Raw genomic sequence first — 27518 nt, forward strand, 5'->3', positions numbered from 1 at the left:
GTTTACTCTTTACCCAACAAGCATTTGCTTTTGTTTGCTAAGACAAAAACATACCTGGATGTTGAAACTTTCTATCTCAAAGAAAAAGACCTTCTAACAAATAAAAATATCATTAATTTTGCCAATTTTATGTAACTTGGATAACAAAATTGCTGATCAACTTCTTGTACATGTTACAATATTTATATAACTATTCTCCCTTTTGGCTCATCTATCTTTATAAAGAAAAGACATTTTTAAAGTCTCTGAAAAATTAAGACTGAGATGATTTATTAATCTTGTTAAGAACTTTGATGCAAAACACAGTAAAAGACCACAGATCAGTAAATAAAATGTGGCTTTTGGCCACTTAACAAGTGCTGCAACAGTAGTACTACCATTAAAACAGATTCATTCACCAGTTTGAATAAGGTAGTCAAAATAGTAAGAGAAAAGTTTTATTCACTTCTCTATATAAAAAGTTAATAAAGTTGACTTAAACACTACCAATCTTCAAAAAGGATTTTTAAAAATTACAATTAAATCCAATGAGATTCAGAGAATAGATCATTAGGTTTTGAAAACAAGTCATGGTTGCTATTCCACTGAAAACTTTCCTTTGAATGGTATGAATTTGCAAAGCCGCAAGTGCATTATAGGCCTTGAGTCACTTAAATTTACATAGGTTATTAGCATCATCTGTAAATATACAGTATAAACAAAATTGCACATACATGGGCATGTTAGCTTTGTTCTCCAAAACAAAGGCAATTCATTAACTAAAGATAGTTTGGCTGACAAAACAAAAAGGCACATCTGAAAAAGATTCATGCTAAAGATACACAGGCTTTGTATCCTCCCTTCCCACTCCCCCACAATGGGTTGGGTAATCTTTGTTCACATTCTGCCAAAACAAAATAAAAACAGTATGTTCTGATATCTTTGTTTTGATTTTCATTCCATTTTTCCTTTTAGTTGCCAACAGTAAAAATGGCATTTAAGATATGACATTCAAGAATTTGAGCACATGTAGGAGTTATTCACAACTTTCCTAGATACAGATAAAACTAGAAAGTGAATAGCCAAAAAGTTTAAAAAGGAGTAAAACTATATTCTTAAATAAATTTATTTCCTTAAAAAGGTCTCTAGAAGATAAATTTGAAGAATTCCAGAAATGCACTTTCTCTCCGGTGCAAACAATAGTTAAATTAATTTAATGTACATACATACATTGCAAAATACAAATTTTTTATACTGGCCTAATCACTGGTAGTACTGACGATCCAAGACATAGTAATGCTACTAATGACCTGAAGGACTTTGTGCTTTAAAATAATTTTATTTTCCCAATTTTGGGGCTTCTTTCATCAGTAGCAATTTTATAAGAGAATTATTTGCAAAACTACTAAAATACCTTGCCTTGTTTTGAATAAATAAAAAAAGGAAGTTTATAAATACTATTCCAGTGTCAATGACTAAATAAGGCTAAGGTCACTGAGGAGTTTCTGCATGTTCTAACAAGGACAATCTATACACAGGAGGTTGACAAAGATCTCTTTTGTAAGTCTTTGGTGGCAGTTTTGGTAAATGAGGACTTGAATTCTGTCTTGGTGGGATAGGGGGAGCTTGAGAATGAGCAAGATTATTTTGACTGGAACTGAGCACACAGCGATGTGACACCCTTGGAGAGGGCGTGCTTGGAGAAGTATTTGGTGAGTTTGGACATGTACTGGCCTCCCGAAACCAATCTGGATCTCTGTGAGTGTGTCCCATTGGTGGTGGCTGAAGATTAAATGGGTAGTTTATAAAATGTTCAGGAGGCCGAAGAGGTGCTGGTAGAGGAATCTCAGGAAGAGGATCTCGTGGAGGTGGTGGTGGTGGACTAGGCAAAGGCCCTTCAAACGGATCACTGTAAGCAGGGACTCGAGGCTTTATCTTTGGAGGTGGTGGCTGCCTTGGTGGAATAGCAGGAGGATCATCATCATATTTCATGTTTCCCTCAAAAGTTCAAAAAAAAAAAGGGATAAATTTTATCACTCATTTGTAAAGACATCATACTGTTGACCAGAGTATTTATAATATCTCTACTATATAGAAAAATACTTCAAAAGATAATTCTATCATGTTTCAAAAATTAAAATGTGATGGAATGTGGTTTTAAACAATGAAATCATAGATGTGAACTTCTACTGCTTTCCTAGCCTTCTTTCACCCTTTCCAAAATGTGGTTTAAATATCAGAGTTGTGATTACCTTATAGGATAAAAAATAAGAGATTTTCCTATGTGGCATTACAAATCTTAGAATATATAACCTTATATCCAACTATCTTGACTTATTTATGAAGACTTTTAATTGATATGAACTATTATCACAGAACAGCATAGGAATAAACATAATACACAAAATTCAAGAAAAGGAAAGGACAAAGTCCAGGATCCTGCTACTAGGTATCTCGAGTTATAATCTTGAAATTTTTGTAATTTATAACTTAAGCCATCTGTATCTCTAACTGATAGAACTAACACTCTTCTGGGAGTCAGGGGATTGTCAGCTGGGGAGCCACCAAGTTGTAGCCAATTAATTCTGCAGAAGTGAATTGGTCTTCATTTATATCTGGGAAGGGAGGTGGATTATGATTAACATGTTCTGTTGGAGGTTGAGGAAGATACCTATGAACAGTGGATTTCTTAGCCAAACTCAAAAACTTTAGGATTACAGCCAACAGATTCTAAAGGTTAATAAAAATATATAACAAATATAATAAAAAAAATTCAAAACCATAACTGACAATATACTGAGTCAACAAATATTTATTAAAAGTGCTTACTATATGTAAAACACGGTACTAAACATTGGGAATAGAAAGGTAAAAACTTGGTCCTTGCACTCAGGGAAGTTATAATCTAATGGGGAAGGAAATATACAAACAATTATGTACACAGAAAATACATATAAGATAAATTTGGAGATTGTTTCAAAGGGAAGGCAGTAATACTGGAGAGGAAGAGGAAAAGACCTCTTATAAAAGGTGGTACTTGAGATCAGTCTCTTAAGAAGTCAAAGACAAGGACAGAAAACACTCCAGGTTTGAGGAATAGCCAGAGAAAAGGTACAAAGACAAAAATGAAACCTTGGGGAGCTAATGTCTTACTGGAGAAATAACTTGTATATAAATAACTCTATATGAAAAATATTTTTAAAAATATATATAAATATATAAAAATATATACATAAATTTACTTTTTTTAAAGTAAATATTTCTAAAACAGTATTTATAATTACTGAAAGGATTCAATGAACAGTTCATAAAGTAGTACAGTCAAATTCAAATAGAAATGGGTACCACTAGTCCATACATAAGCAGTTCCTGTGATTATATGCTAATTTAGTTTTAAAATGTAATGTTAACTATGTTACTTATTTTGTACATATTCTACATTTTAATCTGCTTCACAGTGCATTAGGGAGTACTGTGGGCCCATGCATCAATTTATCTGACACCTCTGACAGAGAAGATGATAACTGAGCAAAGTTTTGAAAAGAACAAGAGGTGAGGTGGGGATGCAGTCTAGGAATGAGAGGGACAGCCCATGCAAAGGTATAGGGATGGGAAATGGAGGGCTACTTGAAGGAAAATAGCCAGAAGTCTAGCTTGGCTGTTCAGTGAGTTGAAAAAGTTAGGCAGGGCTAGATTACAAAGGGCTTTTTTTTGTTTGGTTATAGAGTTTATGGAAAGGAAGAATCCTATGGTTAGATCTACACTTTAGGAAATATAGGAGACATGAAGCAGGGAGAATGATAAGGAGTTACTGCAAGAGTCCTTCAACCTAGGTGGTGTTAGTAGGAAGAAGGGAAAAGATGCAAGAGATACTGTAGAGGAAGTAACAACCAGATTTCATAACTGAATAACTAGGTAGTAAATAAAAAATAAGGAATTGAAGATGACACCAAACTACGTGACTGGACAAAGGATGATATCCTCAAAGAAATAAGAAAGCTTGTAAGTGGGGTGGGTTTGAGCAGAAGGATAATGAATTCTGATTTGGTCTTGTTGTAAGATTATTAGTCTTGTTGAGCATATCTTCGTTTGGCATATCTCGTTTGAAATATCCAATGGACAATTGGAGATGTAAGACTGAAGTTCAAGAGATAGGCAAAGGCTATATATATAGAATTCAGAGTCATTTTTGTAGAGATGATAGCTGAAAACACAGGAGCTGATGATATCAGCTGCTATCAATCAACTTATCACGTTAGCCTCAAGTCTTTCATAACCTAGCCAAAACCAATCTTTTTCAACTTTACATAATACTACCTTTCCCATATTCTACAGCCAAGCTGGCACAGAGATTAAGAATATAGAGAAAGAATAGAAGAAAATCTAGGACAGAGCTTGAGGCTATATTCTCAGTTTAGGGAAATGAAATTGATAAAGTAATGTATCAATTGATAAAGGAAAATGATAAAGGCAAAAAAAAAAATACAAGTTTAAAAAAGAGAGACTGAGTAATAAGATAGGAAAGTCGGGAGAGCATGAATATCCAAAGAGGATAAAATTATACACGAAAAGGTGGTTAACTATGTCAAAATATTATAGAGGTGGACCAAAAGGTTTGGAATTGAAAGAAGGGCAAGTAAGAGACCATTGGTAACTTTAAGGGGAGGAGTTTTTAGCCAAGTGATGTAGAAGATTGCAAAGAGATGGCAAGTGAGGGGAAAGGAGAGGAGAGGTAGTGAAAAAAAAAACAGGTATAGATAGCTTTTTCTAGCTTTCTGTCTTTGTTAGGGAAGAAAAATAGTAGAAGCTTGAGGGCATGGAATGGTTTGTGCTGCTGTTGTTTTCTCTTAAGATATTCGAGAGACTTTCACATGTTTGTAGGCAGTAGGGGAAAAAACCCACTATATATACCCATATATAAATGTATGTTTGTGTATATAGAGAGGAGAGGGAAGAGAGAGAGGGAGGAAGAAAGAGAGAGAGACACAGAGAGAGAGAGAATGAATATAACTACTGTGGGGACAACCTGCTCAAGAAGATGAAAGAAGACAGGAACAACAGAGACTAAAGTATAGGAGAAAATAAGGGCTGATATCAAGGGTTGATAAGATGCTAAGATGATGCAAAGAGAGCTCATGGCAAATGGTCTCAACTTTTTAAGTAAGTTATGAAAAGCAAAGTCTTCAGGAAAAAGGGAAGGAGAAAGGGGATGGGATAGAAAGTTTGAAAAGAGAAAAGAAGGTCTAGAGCAAGCTCTGTGTAATAGGCTCTCTGTATTAACACTGTTTTGAAAATCAAAATACTGTTTAATACCTTGGAAGTTGAAACATCTTGGTCAGACTTTTTACGAGGAGGAAGAGGAGGAGGAACCAGTGACTCTTCAGTTAATTTATGTAAACTACCACATGAATTTAAGAAAGATTCTAAAAAAAAGAAAATGTCAACTTAGCCACAAATAATCAAAAGAAAATTATCTCCTTAAAACATTAATTTTAAATTTAAAGCTTTAAACATTACAGAAACATAGTACTCTTATCTGTTAATGAAGATATGTCTAGTTTTATTTACCATAATGTAAAAAAATTAGCATATATTCACACAATTCAAAATAGTACTATATAACATTGATAATAAATTTGAGATTATTTATTTTCTCATAATAAATTTATATTCAAAGAGTCCTTCAACAATGGGGATATTGGACTCTTCTCAGAGAATGTTTATTATTTTCAGGCTTTATGGATTTATTTTTGCTTTTTTGTCACTACATTGGGCAGGGAGTAGTGGTGCTGTACGTGAAATGTTTGGGAGACAGCGAGTTTTTAAAGCTGGCCTCAGAAGAGATTTCCCTATGAAACAATGTCACAAATAGTATTGAGGTAAACAGCAAATTATTATTCCATTTCAGCTACCATTATATAATCCCAATTAAATAAACATTTATGACAAATGGGATAAAACAGAACCACTACTTAAGATGCTGTTTCTGCTGTGGATGTATTCTGAGTTCCAAAACAAGCATCTTATAAATGAAATTAGAATGTATTTATAAATGAGGCACATATTGGTACTTTGACAGTTCTCATACAATTTAATATTCTCTTGACCAGTGCAGATTGAAATCCAATATTCTTATTTTCTAAAATTTTTGTCCATGTCCTTCCATAAATATTCCAAAGAGGATGTACCTAATGTGATACCTCTAGGACACATTTTATTTGTACCAGTACAGGACTCTGGCTAGCCATCTGTTTTTTCTCTCATTAGCTAACTACCTGGCCACTTTTCCTCTCGAATCTTATATTTCCTTGTGTATATATTTGATTCCATGTTTATGCAGCTCATAGTTGGTATAATCCTAGGAAAATTTATCATGAACATAAATAATATCAGTACATGAAAGTTGTATAGTTATATACAATTGATCTATATTAATTTTTACTTCAGTTTTTCTATGTACAATCTGAACTACATTTTATTTTTTTTAACTTTCAAGTACAAATACTTATAATCTTAGTGAATAGATTTACTTTAATAACCAAACCTATTTAACCTTTAAGATATGTAAACCATATTTAAAATATAAAAATCTTTAGATTACTCAAGGATATGGTGCAGGTATGAGCATGTATATATACTCACTTGACTGTGGTAAGATTACTGGAGCAAAGATGCTGTTGCTTCCTGTTACAATGAAAAAAAATTTGAAAAGAAATAGAAAAATGGATTTATCTTTAGGGAATTTTTATATATCAAATGAACATTAGATATTAATCAGTCAAAAAGCATTTATTTAGGATCTATAATATGCTAAACACTATGCTGAGCACTGAAAATAAGAAAACAATAGTGAGTTCACATTCACTGGAGACAACCTACACAAAGAAAAACATATATACACACATGCATGTATATTTGTATATGTCCATCAATATGTATATGTTATATATACATAAGTATATAGTACATGGTACATTGATAAACACAAACATTTATGTAAGTACACATACTCATATATATATGCCCACACATGTATACATGATGCACACAAAATAAAAGACAAAGCAATTTTTGAGGAGGAATCAAAAAGAAAAGTGGTGCAAGTGGTGTCTTAGCTGGGATTGGAGGAAATAACAAAGGGGATGAGAAAGTGGGTGGGACAGGGAGTCATCCCAAACATCTAGGGGATAGCATGTACATAGGCACAGAGATGAGATGTGTATGATCAACAGTAAAAATTCCAGGGTGGCCAAAACTTAGATTGTGTATAGAAGAGTAATGTATCTTATATGAAAGGCTTTGAATAAAAAAGGAAACTTATTTGCTCTAGAGGTGAAAGGGAGTTTACTAAGTAGGAGAGACATGGTCAGATCTATAATTTAGGAAAATCATTTGGCCACTGTATAGAGAATAGCTTAGAGTGTGAAAAGACTTGAGGCAGAGAAAACAATTAATTAGGATAGTATTTCAATAATCCAGGTGAGAGGCGATAAGGATAATAATTATCCCATTCATTACAGTAACTGATCCAAGTCTTCTCATCTCAAACATTCCAAGGCAATACTCCCCCCAACCCTCTTAGCTTAGAACCTTGTGTCACATTTCACAAAAAAAAAAAAAGAGGCTTTTGGTTTTTTATACCCCTTTAATAATGAACTTCTTATTCTAGCATCTGTGAATTTGATTTTAAATGTTTTTGATAATCATATTTTAATATAATTAGTTTCCTTTGTAGTTCTACTTATTTGTAATTGGGGCTCGCACAAGTGCTAAGTGACTTATACAACCTTTCCAAATCAAGAACTGAGGGAGTCTGCTTATAGGAGAGTCATGGAGATGATTAAGGGGAGTGAAATACGGTAGACTTACTATGTTGAGAATGGGAAACTCTGATTGGCTGTGGAAGCATTCAAAAGGTCTTAAATGCCTTCTGTAACCTTTCTTCATTCATTCTTTTCAGCTTATTCTTGGGAACCTCTATGACTCCTTCACTCTTGATATCCAGTGAAAGGTAATGCTGTACAGGGAGGCATCTTGGGCCTTTCTTTTTAAGGCCATTTAGCCCTATGAAAATACTTCTGTCGTTTGCCTCTGTGTTTGTTCATTTCCATTTTAGACCAAGAGACTAGAATTTCTGATCTTGTGAGCTCTGAAAGGTCAGGAGAGCACTTCAGTATTGTAGTTCAGATAGTACATCATTGATGTTCCAAGGAGCATGGAAAGATCCAGTCTCGGGGGAAGGGGAGGGGAGAGATACTGAAATAAGGTTTCAACTAGCAATTATGCCACATATGAATGTGAACCTGGTGGAACCAAAATTATAGATGAACTGTGTTAAGGGTAAGTGCAAAAAGCTAGTAAAAATTAAAAAAAAAAAATGAGTAAGTGCAGATGATGATTAAGAGATGGTACAGAAGAGAATATGTCCCTGAGATCCTGGAGGGAAACCTTTGTCCTTGTTATATTTTCAAAATAAATAATCTTCTGTAAGAGTAAACTGATGACTTAACAGAACCAGGGTTTTATTCAGTGGTACCTAACAATAGAGGGAACATAGTCAATGAGGATTTGAGCCATTCGCACTATAAATTCACCACCCCTCTTCCTAGGAAGTAGCCAGGATGCTTTAGAACTCTAAGGATATGTGATTTGACTAGCTCTGGAAGAGTGAGTCAGAACAAAATTACCACATATTTTATTTTATGCATTTTAAAATATTATTCTAAGAAAAGATCCATAAGCTTCACCAGACGGACAAAGGAGATTATGGTACCAAAAAAGCTAAGAACCTTTGCTTTAATATTAATGTCCAATTAACTCCTGCTTCATTTCAGCCTTTGATGAAGAGAAGGCCCTTCTTCTGGCAAAGACCAATTCCCCATGTACTCTTGATCCCATCCCCTCTTTTAGCACACTGACCCTACTATCATTTTCATTCTTTAATCTTCTCTTTTTCCCTATCCATTGTCTTCTTTCCTGCTGCTTACAATCATGCCCAAATCTCCCCTATTCTTCAAAAAAAATCTCACTAATCCTTATTTCCTACTACCCTATTTCTGTCTTCTTCTTAGCTAAAGACTTTAAAAAAGTTTACACACACACACACACAGTAGATGGAAAAAGGAGAAATTCATAGCTCCTAAAAGTCCTTTTCTTTCCTTTATGGGGCCTTCATGTTGTTCTCCTTGGTAATGGTATAGAAAGTGAGAAGAGAAGAAGTGTGTGTGTGTGTGCTTGTGTGTGCTTGTGTGTGTGTGTGTGTGTGTGTGTGTGTGTGTGTGTGTGTGTAAAATCTTTGCAATTTTAATATAATTTTAATTTCTTATAGGGATTATTTTTGCTCTTTGTACCCTCATCATTTAGTATAGTATCTGGCATAGTAACTGCTAAATAAATTGTTCATTAATTGATTGAACTAAGTAGAGAAAAAATTATTTGAGGGAATATGTGGAGATAGTAAGTAGCAAAATTTGGCAAGTGACTAGATATGTAGTCAACTTGGCTAACTAGAATCATGGTTAGTCCTTAAATAGTAATAGGGAAGGTTAAGAGAGGGGTAGATTTTTTTGGATGGGGGAGAGATAATGAATTCTGTTTCGGATATGTTGAGTTTGAGATGCTTAGGGTACATCCAGTCTATAATATTTACTAAGCAATTGATGATGTGACATTAGAGTTCAGGAGAGATTATAGGACAGGATAGACAGATATAGGAGTAAATTTCAGAGAGATGATAATTCAGTTCACTAAAACTGATGAAGTTACCAAGGGAAGAACAGGATCTAAGACAAAGCTCTGGAGTATCAACTACAGTTCATTTTTATATGTATTTATAGACACAGATAATAATTTATGTAAATTAGACAAATAATGTACAAAATTATAAAATTAGCTCAAACTACATTGAAATTTTGTCCTTCTTTAACAGATTTCCTCAATTTATATTTTCTAAAAGCATAAACTTAATTACAAAACAAGTTTTCTACTCCAGTAATAACCACTAACTTTGACATTCTGATTCTATTTTTCAACATATTATATTCATCTTTTAGTTTCTAAATAAAATAGAATATGTCAAGTCACTGGTAAAAGAATCTTTTCCCAAACTTGTTATTCATACCTACCATAAGAACTGTTAAGATCTGTATCTAAAAATACACTAAGATCTGAAGAAGCAGAGACTGGTGGAGTAGATGGTGTGTTTGGAGAGGTTGGTGCTGATGCTGTTGATTCATGTTCAGCCTCATTTATCCGACTGAAGCTTATTTTACATGGTTCTCTTTCTAATGGAGTTGGGTGACCTCGTAAAGTGCCTGAAGTAGAGCCATGTCTGCCGGTGTGTGGCCTTATACCAGGAGATTTTAAGGAGAAAGTTGTTTTCCTAGGCTAGAAAAAGCAAACATAATTAATTTTATTAAGTACATATTTTAAAAAATAAAACAGCATTAAAAATGTGTTGAGAGAATATTGCCATTCTAACTTGAAAACAATATTAATACTATATTTGAAATTATTCTCAATGCCTTTAGTTCAATCTCAACGTGGGATTGAAAGCTAGCATCACTTTTCACACCACCAAAGTAAAATTCTCTCAAGTATGTGAACAACATTGCTCTGACATTATTAGTGCTTAAACCTAAATTTTTCCTTAATATCATCTAAATGCACAAGTACAAAATGGGGAAAACATAGTTTTATAGTAGTTCATGTGGAAAAAAATGACGGAATGAATTTAAGTCCTTGTCATATGTCAAACACTGTATTAAACTCTTGAATTACCAGTAAATTATATGAAAATAAAGGATGTGGCACAAAACAAAGAGTGTTTATATGAATCAGGAAAGCTAAAGTTCAAATCCAGCATCAGATCCTTACTAGCTGTGTGACCCTGGACAAGTCATTTAACCCAAATGCCTGAGTTTATAAAATGGGGATGATAAAAACAGCACCTATCTCTCAGGGTTGTTGTGAGGATCAAATGATATATTTATAAAGAACTTTGCAAACCTTAAAATGTTATATAAAGAACTTTGCAAACCTTAAAATGTTAAATCATATTCTATTACATTAATATATCATTATTTGTTCAGTCATTGACCAGTTGCAGATTACCCACTTAACTGGTTGAACTAGAGTAGTGGCTGTGTCTGTATAAAAAATGGGAAAAAATTGTTGTTACAATGAAAAACAAAACAAAAGAGTTCTTTTCTTTTTTTTGGAAGGATCTCTTTGGGATCTATGTCTCAGAATAATATTACTAGGTCAAAAAGTTATCAGAGTTGAGTGATTTTTGAAGGTTTTACTACATTGTTTCCCAGAAATGATTGGACCAATTCACAGGTCTACCAGCAGCATATTTATTAGTGTGCCTTTTCTCCCAAAGTCCATCCATCAAATGTTAGTTTCCTTTTTTGATTATTCTTGTCAATTTAATGGTTCTGAGGTGAAAGCTCAAAGTTGTTTTAATTTGCATACATATTATTAGTGATTTGGAATGTTTCTTTTATAGTTGTTGTTAGCTTGTCTTTCCTAACTTGAGAATTACCTGTTCATATACTAGTTCCATTTACTGATTAGTTAATGCTTCTTGTTTTAAAATATTTATCTGAAGTCTCTACATCCAAGATACTTTGGCTAACAGGTCCCTCAGAAAATTTGCTACAGATAATTTTCTCCCATTTAACTGTTTCCCTTCTAATTCTAACTACATTTGTTTTTAAATTTTTTCAATTTTATAGAACCAAATTATCTATTTTATCTCCTGTAATTCTCTTTCTATCCCTCGGCTGGTAAAAGCTCTTCTATATAAAACTGTAAAATTTTGTTTCCTCCTTTATTCCTCTAATTTGTTTATAACATAAATTTTTATGTCCAGGTCATGCATTCATTTGAAGCTTATTATATAGCATATGGTGAGATGTTTAGATGAACGTGTCACCCTAATATTTATCAGTCTGCTTTCCAGTTTTCCCAGCAGTTTTTCTTGAATTGTGAATCTTTGCCTGAGTCTCTGGGTTTATCAAACACTCTTCTACTATGTTCAGTTGCTTCTGTCCCTAATATATTATACTGACCAATTTATCTATTGTTTAAAACCAGTGTTGGATTAATTACTTCACTGTAGTATAATTTGGGACCCGGCTCTCTTTATTCTCATTTTTTTTCCATCACTTCCCATGAGATCTTTGTTTTTTTCTTCTTTCAGATTAATTTTATTATTATTTGGTCTAGTTACCATAAAATAATCCTTTGGAAGATTAAAAGGTACGTCACTGATCCTGTAAATTTTATTTTACATACCCAAACACCAAAGATTTATTTTATAAATTTATTTATATTTAAACTATTATTTATGTTAAATGTTAATTATTTATATTTATTTTTATAAAGTGTTTTGGAATTATTATATTCATATATACTTCCTGTATATGTTTTTATGTGTCCAATCCCTATTCTTTTAAATTCTCGTTATTAAAAGGGTTTCCTTTTTCTCCCTTTTTTCTAAATTTGTTGGTAAACATAACAAAACACAGATATTTGTGTAGATTTACTTTACTGTTGCTGCTCCTTTATGGAGAATATCATTTCAATAACTTTTTAGTCAAATCCTGAAAATTCTCTCAGGAAAATATATCACCTCCTAAAATTCCTATGCTTCTTCCATCAATTTTCTAAGAAATAGCTAGTAGCAAAGAGGAAGGAGCATTGGCTCTAGAATCAAAGGCAACAGGTTCAAGGTTGAATTCAATGGTGTTTGAGATTCAGATATATGTTATACTTTGATAAAATAGTGATTTCATTTCTGACTCAGTTTTCAGGATTAAATTAATCCTCTAATTAGTTTTTACTTCAATCATTTATTGAAAATAATCTTAAATGAATTGTGATTCATTCGTAAAGGATGGATTTAATGTTTCAGCTTTTCTATATGTGTTTGTTTGGTTTTATTACATGGACAAAGTTAAGATATAGAGCTTTCTATTCTCATTCAGTAATTAATCATCAGAAATCAATTGCATCAAACTTTTCTAAAATTTTATTCAAGTTCTTAATTTTTTTCTTATTTTATTTTTGTTATATTTAGATAGGATCTAGAAAAAGAATACAGAGAGATTCCCAACTATTACAGTTTTATTATCCAATTCTATCCATAATTTAACTTTAACAAGTTAGATGCTATATCAAGTAAGTACTAAATATTGATATAAATTAACTTTCTATAATTCTAAAGCATAATGTAATTTCCCTATTTATCTCAAAACCAAGTCTATTTTTACTTTTGTCTTGCCTGAAATCTTGACTGCCACTCACAATTTTTTAAATTCAGCTGAAGAATAACAATTTTACTTCAACTCTTTGTAAAGCTTTGTTTTCTGTATATTTGTTCTAAATAATCTGTAATTCAATTATGCTAATTAATTTTCCTACACTTTCAATTTTTCATTGCATTCACAGTGACATTAGTTGTATATTTCCTTCCATTCTCTTCTCTTATACATTTTCCTCTTTGCCCCCCTTCTCCCTTTCTATAAATTAGAAAAGGTTGGTGAAATAGGAGTATGCATAGCAATAGTGTTTTATTTTTGATGCAATCTATTTTTACTTCCCTTTCTTCTCTTCCCCTTTCCCAGACACCAATCACAAATTGTTACTATTTCTTTTTAAACCCCTTTCATATTCTACTCTAAGGTTGGAAGGGTTTTTTGGAAGAGGTATTTTCCCTTTCCTGAGTCTATCCTCCTCCTTATTCTTCTCTGGTTTCCTCATTTAGTTGAATATATTTCTATGCCAGACTGTGTGTGTGCATGTGTTTTCTCTATCATCTTTTGGTTTAGATGAAAATGAAGTCTTTTAATAACTTGATTCTGTGAGGTAATCATTTCTCTCTACCCAGAAGTGTGCTAGTGTTTAACATTTGTATCTCAGGGAAAAAAAAGTATGTGTGACAAATTTTTAAATTTAATCTGCATTTTCTCCATCATTCTCTTAAGTCTAGACAACCAATAAAACAATAAATTAAGCCCTGATCTGCAAATTTCTGCAGTTTAAACGTTAACATTGAAAATTTAACAATAGGAGCAGCTAAGTGACGCAGTGGATAGAGCACCAGCCCTGAAGTCAGGAGGGCTTGTGTTTAAATCTGCCCTCAGACATTTATCACTTCTTAGCTGTGTGACTCTAGGCAAGTCGCTTAACCCCAATTGCCTCAGCAAAAAAAAAAAAAAAAAAAAAAGAAAGAAAAGAAAGAAAAGAAAAGGAAAGGAAAAAAAATTAACAATAGGCTCTCAGGGCAGATAAGCTGGTTCCTATACAAATTTATTCCTTCTTTCCTTGATCATTACTCAAAAAGTTACAGGAGGAAGCCTAAGCCATACTGCTTCTACTCTACCACTTTTGCTAGTATTTGTGAGGAACTAATTTTAAAGAAACCTGGGCAAATTATCTGAACAAATCTGTCCTGGAGATATTGCATGATGAAAATGGAAAGAGAACTATAAATAATATAAACAGAAGAGATTTGTAAAAAAGCATTCCATTAAGCTAATTTTCCATAAAAAGTAGTAGAACCTTCACACATGGACTGTAACATCAAGAAGCTAGAAAACAGAGAGGAAAAGAAGTTGAAGGAAGTACACATAGAAGAGATCTCTGCTGAAAGTGCTATCACTATGAGAATACTGAAGGACCAACATACAAGGTTTTTAAAGAAGAGCAAGATATTAATAACATGAAAATATTACCAGATGTTATTAACATCAAAAAAGTAACTGAGAAAACAATAATAATTATCAGTCACAGATCTACTCTCCCATCTATGCAAAATTCTTATAAGGAAGAAATAAGACAAATAATTCAAGGTTTACAATGATCTTGCCTCAAGCAAAGCCTAAAATAGGGAGAGATATGTTCGCCAAAATTATTTGCCATTTTAACAGAGAAAATTCAATGTAAAATTCAGGTTGAGAAGAGATTCCCTATAGATGAAGATGATGATATCTTTCAGATTCTCCTGTGATGATTTCATCAAGCCCTTAGATATTGCAGAGCCTCCTAGAAGAGATCTGAGATCTGTTAGTATGTCAACTTAAACAGGAAGGGCTAAATTAACAAAAAATATCCATTGCTCAGACTTCAACGAGAATTTGGCCAGACACTCTATATAGAGCTTATATTTGTAATCTAGGATACACAGTATAAATGGACAGGGAGCTAGGCTCTAAGCGAAAGGAGTGGGAGCTGGACAAATTTTAGGAAGTCACAATTTTAGGAAGTTTTTACTAAGCTGAAATGTTCCATGAAAACAAAAGCCCACTTTTTCGATTCTAACACTAACATTTTACCAGTGATGCTTAATATCACTCAGAAGTCAAACACATAACAAGTGAGAAATTCAAAGAACAAGAATGTAAGACAATCTCAAGAAATTGTAGGATAGGAAGAGAAGATGGGCTGATAATATGGCAAGAATTAGACATGACTAGTGGACAACCACAGCACTCCATTGGTATGTTTGGATGCTGGGCAAAAGCAGAGAACATGAACAAGATCTGCATGATTTGGGGGAATTAAAAAAGTGAGTTGACAGATCCATTTGAGTATTTTTAAATGGTGTTAGTAAAAATCCATCATCTTCCTGCCATATATTTAAGTGAATCTATATGCTGAACTGTTGTCTTTGGCTACTATATCTTTCTGAATGGCAAACAGATCAAGTATTTTCTGGCTAAATTTGTTGTCCTTATTATAACAACTATTTTTGCTTATTATGAAGCCATAATAATTAATGTCAATATTATTTCTCTCCATTTTTAATTCGGTGGCATCAAAAACTGATTTGAATATAGTTCAAGGTGAAGTTCTTACACCTGGCTTCTCATATTTACATTTTATTCTAATTTGAAAGTCATTTTCTTCTTTGCTTAATTAGTCAATGGTCTGATTATACATGGCTAATTCTAGTCAATCCATTTATTTTCTGTATGTTAAGTCAATTTTTACCCCATTGTTTAGTTCTCACAATTTTGATGCCTTTTCTTTGTGAAAAAAGTATTTATAAGATACAAGAGCATGAACTTTCTGAGTAATCTACAGCATTTGGCTTTAAACCTGATCCATATTTTCTAATTGGGGAAATATTTTATTCTTCCTTTGTAACAAAGAGAAACTTAAAAAAATAAACTGACATATCAACTATATCTGACTGAGTATACAGCATTTTACATACATAGTCCATTGCTTTTAACATATAAATGCTCAAAATAAGCTAAATAGCAATCACCTGAATTCTGGTATTTTTTATAAGTGTTTCTATGAATATTTTAGTATATATGTGGCCTCTTCCTCTATCTTTGACAACATTAGGGTATATGTCTAGTAATGGTGCTGCTGGGTCACAGGGAAAGAATGTTTTAGTGATTTTTATAATACAATTCCTAGTTTTTTTTCAGACCAGCAAGACCATTTCATACTGACCTATGTTTTCCAACAATTCTTTGTTTTGTTTTGGCATACTGTTCTGTTGTAGTATTGTAGTTGTTTGTTTTCAGGGTATCCTGAGAAAAGTGATCAGGGTGAAAAAACCATACCACATGAGGACTGGCTGCAGAAAGTGAGAGTGATTATAACCTGCAAAGATGTAAGGAAAAAGCAACCTCTAACTATCTCAAGAGTAGTCATGTGGAAGAAAGATTAGATAAGTTTTGTTTAGAGACAATGGGAGAAAATCACACACACACACACACAAAAAAAATTATTTAGTTTCAATATAAGGAATAATTTCCTAAAGCTGGAATTACCTTGTTATTTCATTGGTATTTAGAACTATGAGAGAGGAAACACCTTTTACCAATGTAGGTTGGTCTCTTCTCTGCAATTTATAATCTTACTGATTGCCTAGACTAGTTATGTGATTTGCCTAGGTCACACAGCCAGTTATATCTCAGAGGCAAGACTTGAACTCAGAGCTTCATAGTTTTAACATTGGGGCTCTATCCGTTATAGCTCTAAAATGAACAATTAGAACTGACTATAAATATAATGGACTCTTCCACAGGGAATTTAAAGGAATATTGAATTCTTCATCCCTGAAGGTCTTTGAATAAAGGTAAGAAAACCATGTCAGGATTACTGTAAATGAGATTTATGATCATAAAACTAAATAATTAATGGGATTTATAGCTGATAAAATGGGGAAAATGTCTTGTAACAACCAGTTACAAAAAAGTTGTGATGGCATCCTAGAGTCACTAATCTATTTCATGAAGGAGATATGTAGAAACAGAACCACTGGAATCAATGCAATTTTCTTCATTCTATTCCCATCTATTATTGCTTATCTTCTTAGTTTCCATCTATTTATCTTTCTCATCATTCTAGTTCCTTCCTACTCTTGCCTGGATTTCAATTGGATTTCAATTCAATTCAATAACTAGTAAAATATCTTGCATAAAGCAGGCATTTAAAATTTTGTTCAATTGAATAGCATGGATGTATAAATTGGATTTTATCACTAATTTCCAAAAACAGTTTTGGAAATACAGTATTATAGTTCTGCAGAACATTAAAACAATAATTTAATTGAATAATTATTTCAGAAAGAGGCTTAATGTTGAAATATTTAAACTCACTCAGATAACTAGTTTTAGAAAAGAAAAAGTTGACTTAATGTAAAAAAATCAATGTGATACTATGTAACACTTGAAGTACTTAGGATAGGCAATACTTTGGATATGGTTTCATTTTGTGATAGCAATAGTCTGCAACTTGGCTTTTATTCTTATGGCTAACTCAGAATGTCTAATCTTAACTATATTCAATTCCAATGAGCTTGTTTCCCAATCTTTAGTTAGTTTTCTATAAGCTGAAAGATAATTTTGTGCCATACAAAGTGTTTCATTACACTACTCTGTTGTGTTTTTAATTCTTAGATTTTTAAGAATGGATACCAACCCCAAGGAAATGTATAAAAGTTGTAGTTCCCAAAGAACATACTTCAATGACTGTTAAGGAATAATATTGCATTGGTTATTGGTATGGAGACACCAAACATTTCAAGGATCATTTAAATTAGCTTACAATGAAACAATATCAGTTGCACCAAGGAAAGTGTGGGTCAACAATGAAAAATAAAACAAAGTACTAATAAGTTATTGTTGCAAGACAGTCTAAATAATCCTAAAATAGTAATTATAGACCTTCCCAGGGATCTGGAAGATAGATTTCCTCTGTAATAGTGAATTGGAAAAAAAGTACGAAGATCAATTTTTTATAATCCACCACGCCATCATCACCCAAAACAAAAATAACTGATAAACACTGCTATGAAGAAAACACACTTGTCATAGGCAAGTAAATAAAAAGACTAGAATACTAAAGATTGGAAAAAGTAATTTTTACTGATCTTACTGATTTACTCACTTTTTCATCTAAAACTATTAGCAAAAACAATTCACATGAGTCTATAAGATCTAGTGTTGCTTTCTTAAGTGGGTAAAATGTCTACCCCTCAAAAATATTTGGAAGATTTTTTTATTTCTAGTAGAAATTATTGTCTCCACTGAGTGAATGATTAATTGATAAAAAAAATGTATTAATATACTAAAAAGCAAAACTGTCCTAAAATTATGGATATTCCAAATGAAGATAGAATACTTTTATATGACCTAGATGAGGAGATAAGTGGATTTCAGTGGCCTAGGAATTTATTTTATTTAAACTCTATTGAAAATGTAGGGGTTGAGCAGTAAGCATCATATGTAACGGGGACAGACTGCAACCATTCCCAATAAGATCAGGAGTGAAACAAGGTTGCCCACTCTCACCGTTACTATTTAATATTGTATTAGAAATGCTAGTTTGGCAATAAGAGTTGAGAAAGAGATTAAAGGAATAAGAATAGGCAATGAGGAAACCAAATTATCCCTCTTTGCTGATGATATGATGGGGTATACTTAGAGAACCCCAGAGACTTTACTTAAAAGTTATTAGAAACAATCCACACCTTCAGCAAAGTTGTAGGATACAAAATAAACCCACATAAGTCATTAGCATTCTTATATATCACTAACAAAACCCAACAGTTAGAGTTACAAAAAGAAATTCCATTTAAAGTAACTACTGATTGTATAAAATATTTAGGAATCTATCTGCCAAGGGAAAATCAGAAACTTTATAAGCAAAACTACAAAACACTTTCCACACAAATTAAGTCTGATCTAACCAACTTGAAAAATATTAAATGCTCTTGGAATGGGCAAGCAAATATAATAAAGATGACAATACTACCTAAATTAATCTATTTATTTAGCGCTATACCAATCTAAATCTAAAATTATATTATAAAGCAGCAGTTACTAAAACCATCTGGTATTGGCTAAGAAATAGATTAGTTGATCAATGGAATAGGTTAGGTTCAAAGGACAAAACAGCCAATAACTTTAATAATATAGTGTTTGACAAACCCAAAGACCCCAGTTTTTGGGATAAGAACTCATTATTTGACAAAAATTGCTGGGAAAATTGGAAATTAGTATGGCAGAAACTAGGCATTGACCCACACTTAACACTGAACACTAAGATAAGGTCAAAATGGGTTCATGACCTAGGCATAAAGAATGAGATTATAAATAAATTGGAAAAGCATAGGATAGTTTACCTCTCAGACCTGTGGAAGAGGGAGGAATTTATGACCAAAGAAGAACTAGAGATCACTATTGACCACAAAATAGAAAACTTTGTTTATATGAAATTGAAAAGTTTTTGTACAAACAAAACAAATGCAGACAAGATTAGAAGGGAAACAATAAAATGGGAAAACATTTTTACAGTTAAAGGTTCTGATAAAGGCTTCATCTCTAAAATATAGAGAGAATTGACTCTAATTTATAAGAAATCAAATCATTCTCCAATTGATAAATGATCAAAGGATATGAACATATCCTTGAATATATTCATATTCTCAGATGAAGAAATTGAAACTATTTATAGATATATGAAAATATGCTCCAAATCATTATTAATCAGAGAAATGCAAATTAAGACAACTCTGAGATATCACTACACACCTGTCAGATTGGCTAGAGTGACACGGAAAGATAATGCGGAATGTTGGAGGGGATGTGGGAAAACAGGGACACTGATATATTGTTGGTGGAATTGTGAACACATCCAGCCATTCTGGAGAGCAATTTGGAACTATGCTCAAAAAGTTATCAAACTGTGCATACCTTTTGATCCAGCAGTGTTTCTACTGGGCTTATATCCCAAAGAGATACTAAAGAAGGGAAAGGGACCTGTATGTGCCAAAATGTTTGTGGCAGCCCTTTTTGTAGTGACTAGAAACTGGAAAATGAATGGATGCCCATCAATTGGAGAATGGTTGGGTAAATTGTGATATATGAATGTTATGGAATTTTATTGTTCTGTGAGAAATGAGCAGCAGGATGAATACAGAGAGGCTTGTAGAGACTTACATGAACTGATGCTAAGTGAAATGAGCAGAACCAGGAGATCATTATATACCTCAACAATGATACTGTTTGAAGATGTATTCTGATGGAAATGGATCTCTTCAATAAAGAGAGCTAATTCAGTTTCAACTGATCAAGGATGGACAGAAGCAGCTACATCCAAAGAAAGAACACTGGGAAATGAATATAAACTGCTTGCATTTTTGTTTTTCTTTCCAGGTTATTTATACCTTCTAAACCCAATTCTCCCTGTGCAACAAGAAAACTGTTCGGTTCTGCACACATATATTGTATCTAGGATATATTGTAACCTATTCAACATGTAAAGGACTGCTTGCCATCTGGGGCAGGAGGGGTGAAAGGAGAGAGGGGAAAAATCGGAACAGAAGTGAGTGCAAGGGATAATGCTGTAAAAAATTACCTTGGCTTGGGTTCTGTCAATAAAAAGTTATTAAAAAAAGAAAGAAAGAAAGAAAGAAAGAAAGAAAGAAAGAAAGAAAGAAAACGTAGGGGCTGTTATTAAAGGCTAGACTTAAGTATGCTTAATATCCAATATGATAAAAGTGTGGTTTCATAATGAACAAAAGAATTTGTATCCATTTAAAGGAATTAAAGAAATCAAAGAACCAAATAACCTTTTTAAACTCAATGCTAATTCACATTGAAGTGATTTTGGTAAAAATTGCAAATTCAAAATATGTTAAAAGTGTATAAATTCGATGAGTTAGTCAATATACTTAATTATTTTACTCTGTCCTAATCTACAAACTACTAAAAGAAGTTAATATTTTTGGAAATGGAAAATTCCTTTTTTTCTTCCAAATGTTCTCTATTTTCTTATGAAACCCAGCATACTATTTCATCAATTGGAGAATATAAGTAAAAATACTTACAAATCGAGGTGGTTGTTTACAGTTTCGGGGTTCAATTTCTTGTGATTTATTGAATAAATAGTCTGTAAATTCTTTCTCTGATGCATTTCCCATAGGATTGAGATTTTCAAAGAACCTCTGAAATAAAATAGAAATATGACTGAGTAATTTTTATGATCACAATGAGCACAAATGTCATTTGTTTTTTCAAGAAAAATCATGAAATGAAGTCACATCCAGGATTTTTTTTTGTTTTGTTTGTTATTCACTTATTTTCCTTTTCCCTTTTTTATTGTCAAATAACAATTACCTAATTATTAAGCAACATTGTTAATTAATAATAAACAGGTTGAACAAACATAATCTTGATGATAAATAAGTAAAGCTCAAGACCAAAGATCATTTTGCTATGTTCAACAAATATTTTCTAAAACTTACAAATGCATAATAAAGATGACAATCATACTAGTCAGTGTTCTACAAGCTATGATTATATAATAACTTGACTAAGTTTATATTCAATAAAATAAAAATCAAATTTCATACTTATATCAATGTCAGGCATTAAGAGTTTACACACAGATATACAACTGTGTTATACGCTAGGCACTATGCTAAGCACGTCTATGTATATGTGGGCAAGTAGGTAAGTAGGTAAAATTAGTAATTAAATTTCTTACCACAATTTAACATTATTTCTATGAAGAAATGCATTCAAAACACCAATTTAAGATGTGAAAGCCACCTCATGCCAATACAGGGGGAAGATGATTGAGAATATAACCTTATTGAATAAGAATTTATAAAGTTCCTCTTATGTACAAGGAACTGTCCTAATTACTAAGGATATAAAGACAAAAAAGATATAATCTCTGACCTCAATATATACACAGATAAGTTAATACAAAAGAAATTTCTGAGTGTTTGAAGAGGTGGGGTAGTATTGACGGAAAAAATCTCTTGAAGCAAATAGTATCTGAACAAAAACTTGAAAAGATTTAAGGGATTCCAAGAGTTAGAAGGAAGGAAGCGTTTTTCTGAATCATAGATGACAATTGTGCAAAGGCATGGAAACAGGAGAAGTCATATTGTATATAGGGGAAGCTAGGTGGCACAATAGATAGAGGGCTGTGCCTGGAGTCAGTAAGACTAATCTTTCTGAATTAAAATCCAGCCTCAGACAATTGTGTGACCTTGGGTAACTTACTTAACTCTGTTTGCCTCAGTTTCCTTATTTATATAAAAGTTAGAGAAGGAAATGGCAAACCACTACAGTATCTTTGCCAGGAAAACAACAAATGGAGTCATGAATAATCAGACATGACTGAACAACAAACACTGTATATAGATAACAGTAAATAGGTTTATCTGGTTGAAATGCAGAATGCATGAAAGGGAATAAGAAGAAAAAAGCCTGGAAAGGTAGACTGTAACATACTTTTTAAGTTCTTTAAAAGTGTAAAACTAGAAAGTTTATATTTTAGACTAGAAATAAAAAGAAGCCACTGAAATTTCTTGGACCAGGGACGTACACAGTCAGACCTGTGCTTTAGGATTACCTATTTGGCAATTATGTGAAGGATAGATTAGAGGAAAGAAAATTGTCCATCAGGAAGTCTAATAAAAGGTTATCATAATAGAAAGCTTCAAAAGAGATGAAGGCCTGAATTAGAATGGTGGCCATGCAAGTACAGAGAAGGGAATAGATGTAATGTTGAGGAAATATAAGTGACAAAACTTGGTCATGGGTTAGATATGTCAAGTAAGGACAAATTTTAAGAGCCAAAGATGATTTGAAGGTTGCAAATGTGGCACCTGCAAGATTGGTATCAAAAGATGCAGAGATCAAGAAACTAAGGGATAAAGAAAAGCCATGAATTAACGATTAGAGATCACTGAGGAGAGCGGTTTAACTTAGTGGTGGAGTCTGAAATTGAGAAATAAAAAAAATATAGGGAAGTATATGATAACAATATGAAGGGATGACAAGATCAAGTGAAAGATTTTTAATGATGGGGGAAATCTGGACATGTTTGTAAGTGGTAAGCATTGGCTTTAAAATTTAGGAATAGAAAAAAGAGTCAGGGGTACAAGTTAAGAGGACTGACCTTAGTAAGAAGAAAAGTCACTTCTCAGATACTGGTGCAAAGAAGATAAAGCCTGAGATTCTAGTGAAGGAATCTCGAGGTAGAAGATTAAGAGAACAACAGAGATCATAGCAAATGATTTCTTGGTTTTAAGGTCATTATTTCTGTGAAGAAGGGATAGTTAGATGATACAGTGGGTTAGAATCAGGAAGACTCATCTTCATGAGTTCAAATCTAGCTCAGACATTACTAGTGTGGAATCCTGGGCAAGCTGTTTAACTCTGTTGGCCTCAGTTTCCTCATTAATAAAATGAGCTGAAGAAGAAGAGCAAACTACTCCAGTATCTTTACCAGGAAAACCCTAAATGGGATCATGATGAATCAAACATGACTAAAAAATGACTCAACAACAACTTGTAAAGAACTGAACCTAATGATGGAGCAAAGTACACACTTTCAGATACATGTAATGATAATTTTGCCAAAAAATTGTCTAGATCAATCATTACCAAGACCTTCTGAATTGAGTAAGAACTTTTACAGAGAAGGATTCCCTTTGCACAAGTAATATTCCATAGTCTGCCTATATGTACTTGCTAAAGAAAAAAGCCTTGGCAGAGAAGGGGGGAGAGGGGGAAAGAGGAGACAATATGGTACTGTGGAAAGAGAAGACTTAAATTGCAAACTGTACTTCTGACACTATCTTTGTGACCCTGGTCTCGTCACTTAATCTATTTAGACTTCAGTTTCCTTGCTTATAAAATTTCAGGATTAAACAAAGTGATCTTTTAGCTTCTCCCAGCTCTAGAAGTATAATCCATGATGTTTCTGTATGAATGACTAGGAATATTAGGCATTTCAGTTAGTGAAAAATGAACACATCTACTATATGTGTTACTGTTTTTTGAAAAAAATTAGAATAAAATCTACTTAGAAGTAAAACACAATTAAATGTTGATTCTCATAATTATGGATACCTTTAGGATAATTATCAATCATCATGTTCATCACACTTTAGAAAAGTGCTAGTTAAAAGTTCTAGCTGATAGAATTCTAGAAAAATCCATTTTTACTGTGTATGTTTGTGTGTGTGTGTGTATATATATTACATATATATAATATATACATATATACACACACAAAAATGTATATATGTTACCCTGTTATAACACAAAATTTCATTCCTACTAAAAATAAGCAAAATAACGATTACAATAATTCACTTATATACCGTACTTTAAGGTTTGCTAAATGCTTTCATTAAAAACAACCCAATGAGTTATATAGGGCAAAAGTTATCTTTCTTTTATATATGAGTTACATGAGGCTATGAGAAGTTAAACAACATGCCTTTGGTGATACCAGATCATTTCACAGGTAGAGTTGACCTCAGAACTCCTGACTCCAATTCCAACATTTTTTCCATTACACCACACTACCTAATTATATTTATATAATGTAAAGCACCCAAAATGGTCAGCATTATGAATATAATCAGGAAATATATTAAAAAAGACCAATAAAAATATACTCCAAGCCTTTTGTCTATATTCTTGACCTTTTTTTCCCTTTAAGAATAATTATAAAGGATGGTTGGACAAAGTCACAGTTCAGCCAATAGTGTCTTACTGCATTGCACCTATCTTCTTGTAGTCATTCCAAAATGAATCTATTTCATCTTTTGTCATCTTTGTCTATTTTTGTTGGAATCCTTACAAAGTATTAAGTCATTAGAATTGATAGAGACAATAATTATCTAATTTAGCATGGTTCAATATGATTGATCTGATCCTACAAGGAGATGTTATGGGCCAGAACTTGAAACAAGGTACTAAGTGGAATTGAGGAGACAGTGTTTGAATCTAGTTTAGAACTGATTTAATCCTACAACAAATAATGGTTCCCCAGTGATATAATGATTGGTGTGTACTTGGTGTAAAGCATATAAGCAAGAAGCTCTTAGGGCCAGAGACAGAAGCCCACTCTCAGAGGCAGAGACAGATTCACTCCATATTTCATTTTGTGCTGGCTGGAGACATTTGGAGGGAGCTAGGGGCTGAAGCTCAAGACTTTGAAGGACAAAATAAAAGACTGGATTTTAACTCCTGGCTTACTTGGAATTGAAACTAAGGCTGCCTCCAGGAAACCTCTCCAAGAAATCTGCTCACAGAGAATACCACATTTTGGCGCCCAATGTGGGGCTGATAGGACCCTGATCTCAGATCCTGAATTCAGTGGAAAAATCTCTGATCCTGAATCCAGTGGAAAAGTCTCCTCAACCCAAAAATTAGGGTAAGTACAACAAAGAAATTGTGTGTTAAAGAGTTAAAGTAGAAATTCAGCTAAGATGGGACAGATGTTTAGAAAACAGCCTTCTGTTTCTGTTCAAGGAAAATGTTTAGAGAGCATTGTCAAGGTTATGAAAAGCCAAAGTTTGATTATAACTTTGGAGCAGATCACTGAACTTTTAGAAACTGTAAAGCACATATGTCTTTGGTTCTCTATGGAAAAAGAATTGGATCCAAATGAGTGGAAATTAGTAGGAGAGCAACTAGATGAATACTACAATTCTAATCCAAACTCAATGGAGAGGAAATCAGTAGAAGAGGATCTTTGTCAATTCTGCAATAAAAATGAACCTGACTCAATTTCCAAAGACACACTTAATACATACAATTTAATATAACTGGCTTTTGGAAATTATATAAGTGTTAGAATAAGGAAAAAGAAGAAAGAGGAGGGGGAGGTGCCAACTAAACTAGGTGAAAAGGAGGAAGAATCAGATAAGAATGGAGTTAAGTACAATTTTGAGTGTGATACTTCACAGCAGGAGAAATTAGATCATTCCACATCTCATGACCCTCCCCCATCAATTAACCCTTCATGGGTAGAGGAAGAAGGAGGAGGGGGAGAGGCAGAAACACAATCGGCATCTCCTGTAAAGTAGACTATGACATGATTAGAAAAGGCATTAATTAAGGCCAAAAATGAAAGAGAAGATATATCTGATTTTATAAATGCATATCCTGTGATTGACGAGCTTGACTCTTCTGGTCAAAAAGAGAGAAGATACACTTCTTTTAATTTGGAAAAAATTAAGGATTTGAAAAAGGGTTGCACTCTTTATGGGGCTACATCCTCTTATGTTAAAATGTTACTAGATAATTTGTCTTATGAAATCTTAACCCCAAACAATTGGAAATCCATAGGCAGGACATGTTTAGAACCTGGACAAAATTTGTTGTGGCTTTCAGAGTTTCATGAATTATGTAGGATTCAAGCCCAATGCAATAGGCAAACAGGAGCTATTGTACAAATCAATTTTGACCAACTCAGTATGCAGAGAATTCATAACAGATTTATTATCCCATACCAGTGTATGAGCAAATTTCTAAGGCTGCAATAAAAGCTTGGGGTTCTCTCTGTGGACAGAAAGATGGAGGAAAAGCCTTTACAAAATAGAGCAAGGTCCCAATGAACCTTTTGTAGATTTTGTGGGACATTTACAAACAGTTGTAATAAGAACCATTGGAGATAATGCAGCTATAGAAATAATGACCAGACATCTGGCTAAGGAAAATGCCAATGAGGTTTGCAAAAGAATTATATGGGGACTAGACAAAGATGCTCCTTTAGAGGAGATCATAAGGGGCTGTGCCATAATGGGCACAAATGCTTATTATACCCAAACTATGATGAACATGGAAAGACAGGGTCTCTCTTGGCAAGGGACTTCTAGAGAAACTCGTTGATGTTTTCAGTGTGGAAAAGTTGGACATTTGAGAACTCACTGTAGATATGAAGATAGAATGAGAAAACAGGGTGAGAGAAAACCCAAAACCCCATGTCCAAAATGTAACCGAGGCTTTCACTGGGCCTCTGAATGTAGATTGACTCAGGGAAATGAGAAGCAGGGTCCAGCTTCAGGGCCCCAGGTGGGGCAAGATGGCAGCTGAGGTTACCAGAGAGTCTTTAGAAATTCAATATTAAGACATGTTCTGTAATGGGCTGAGGCTTGAGTTGATGCACTGAGGTCCCAAGCACATGAGTAGTAATTGGACCATACTCTATTAACATATATCCTTGGAGAAAGAATGGCCCCCGCCCACTCT

At 33.2% G+C, this 27518-nt stretch overlaps 1 protein-coding gene across 2 annotated transcripts in view; it reads right to left on the minus strand.

The window, feature by feature from the left end:
- Nucleotides 1-249: 249 nt before the first annotated feature.
- The window catches only part of SOS2 (SOS Ras/Rho guanine nucleotide exchange factor 2), a 114596-nt gene continuing 87327 nt past the window's right edge, over nucleotides 250-27518 (minus strand). Inside the window, exons 19-23 of one of the 2 annotated variants that reach the window (XM_051978055.1) lie at nucleotides 21341-21457; nucleotides 10104-10365; nucleotides 6622-6663; nucleotides 5293-5402; nucleotides 250-1977 (exon numbers count right to left, since the gene is read on the minus strand). In XM_051978055.1, coding sequence (XP_051834015.1) covers nucleotides 1471-1977; nucleotides 5293-5402; nucleotides 6622-6663; nucleotides 10104-10365; nucleotides 21341-21457 — 1038 coding nt within the window. In that variant the 3' untranslated portion in view covers nucleotides 250-1470. The remainder of the gene's footprint in view (nucleotides 1978-5292; nucleotides 5403-6621; nucleotides 6664-10103; nucleotides 10366-21340; nucleotides 21458-27518) is intronic. The other variant, XM_051978056.1, reaches the window with a different exon arrangement.

The sequence above is a fragment of the Antechinus flavipes genome, chromosome 2 (genome assembly GCF_016432865.1).
Source record: "Antechinus flavipes isolate AdamAnt ecotype Samford, QLD, Australia chromosome 2, AdamAnt_v2, whole genome shotgun sequence".
NCBI lineage: Eukaryota > Metazoa > Chordata > Mammalia > Dasyuromorphia > Dasyuridae > Antechinus > Antechinus flavipes.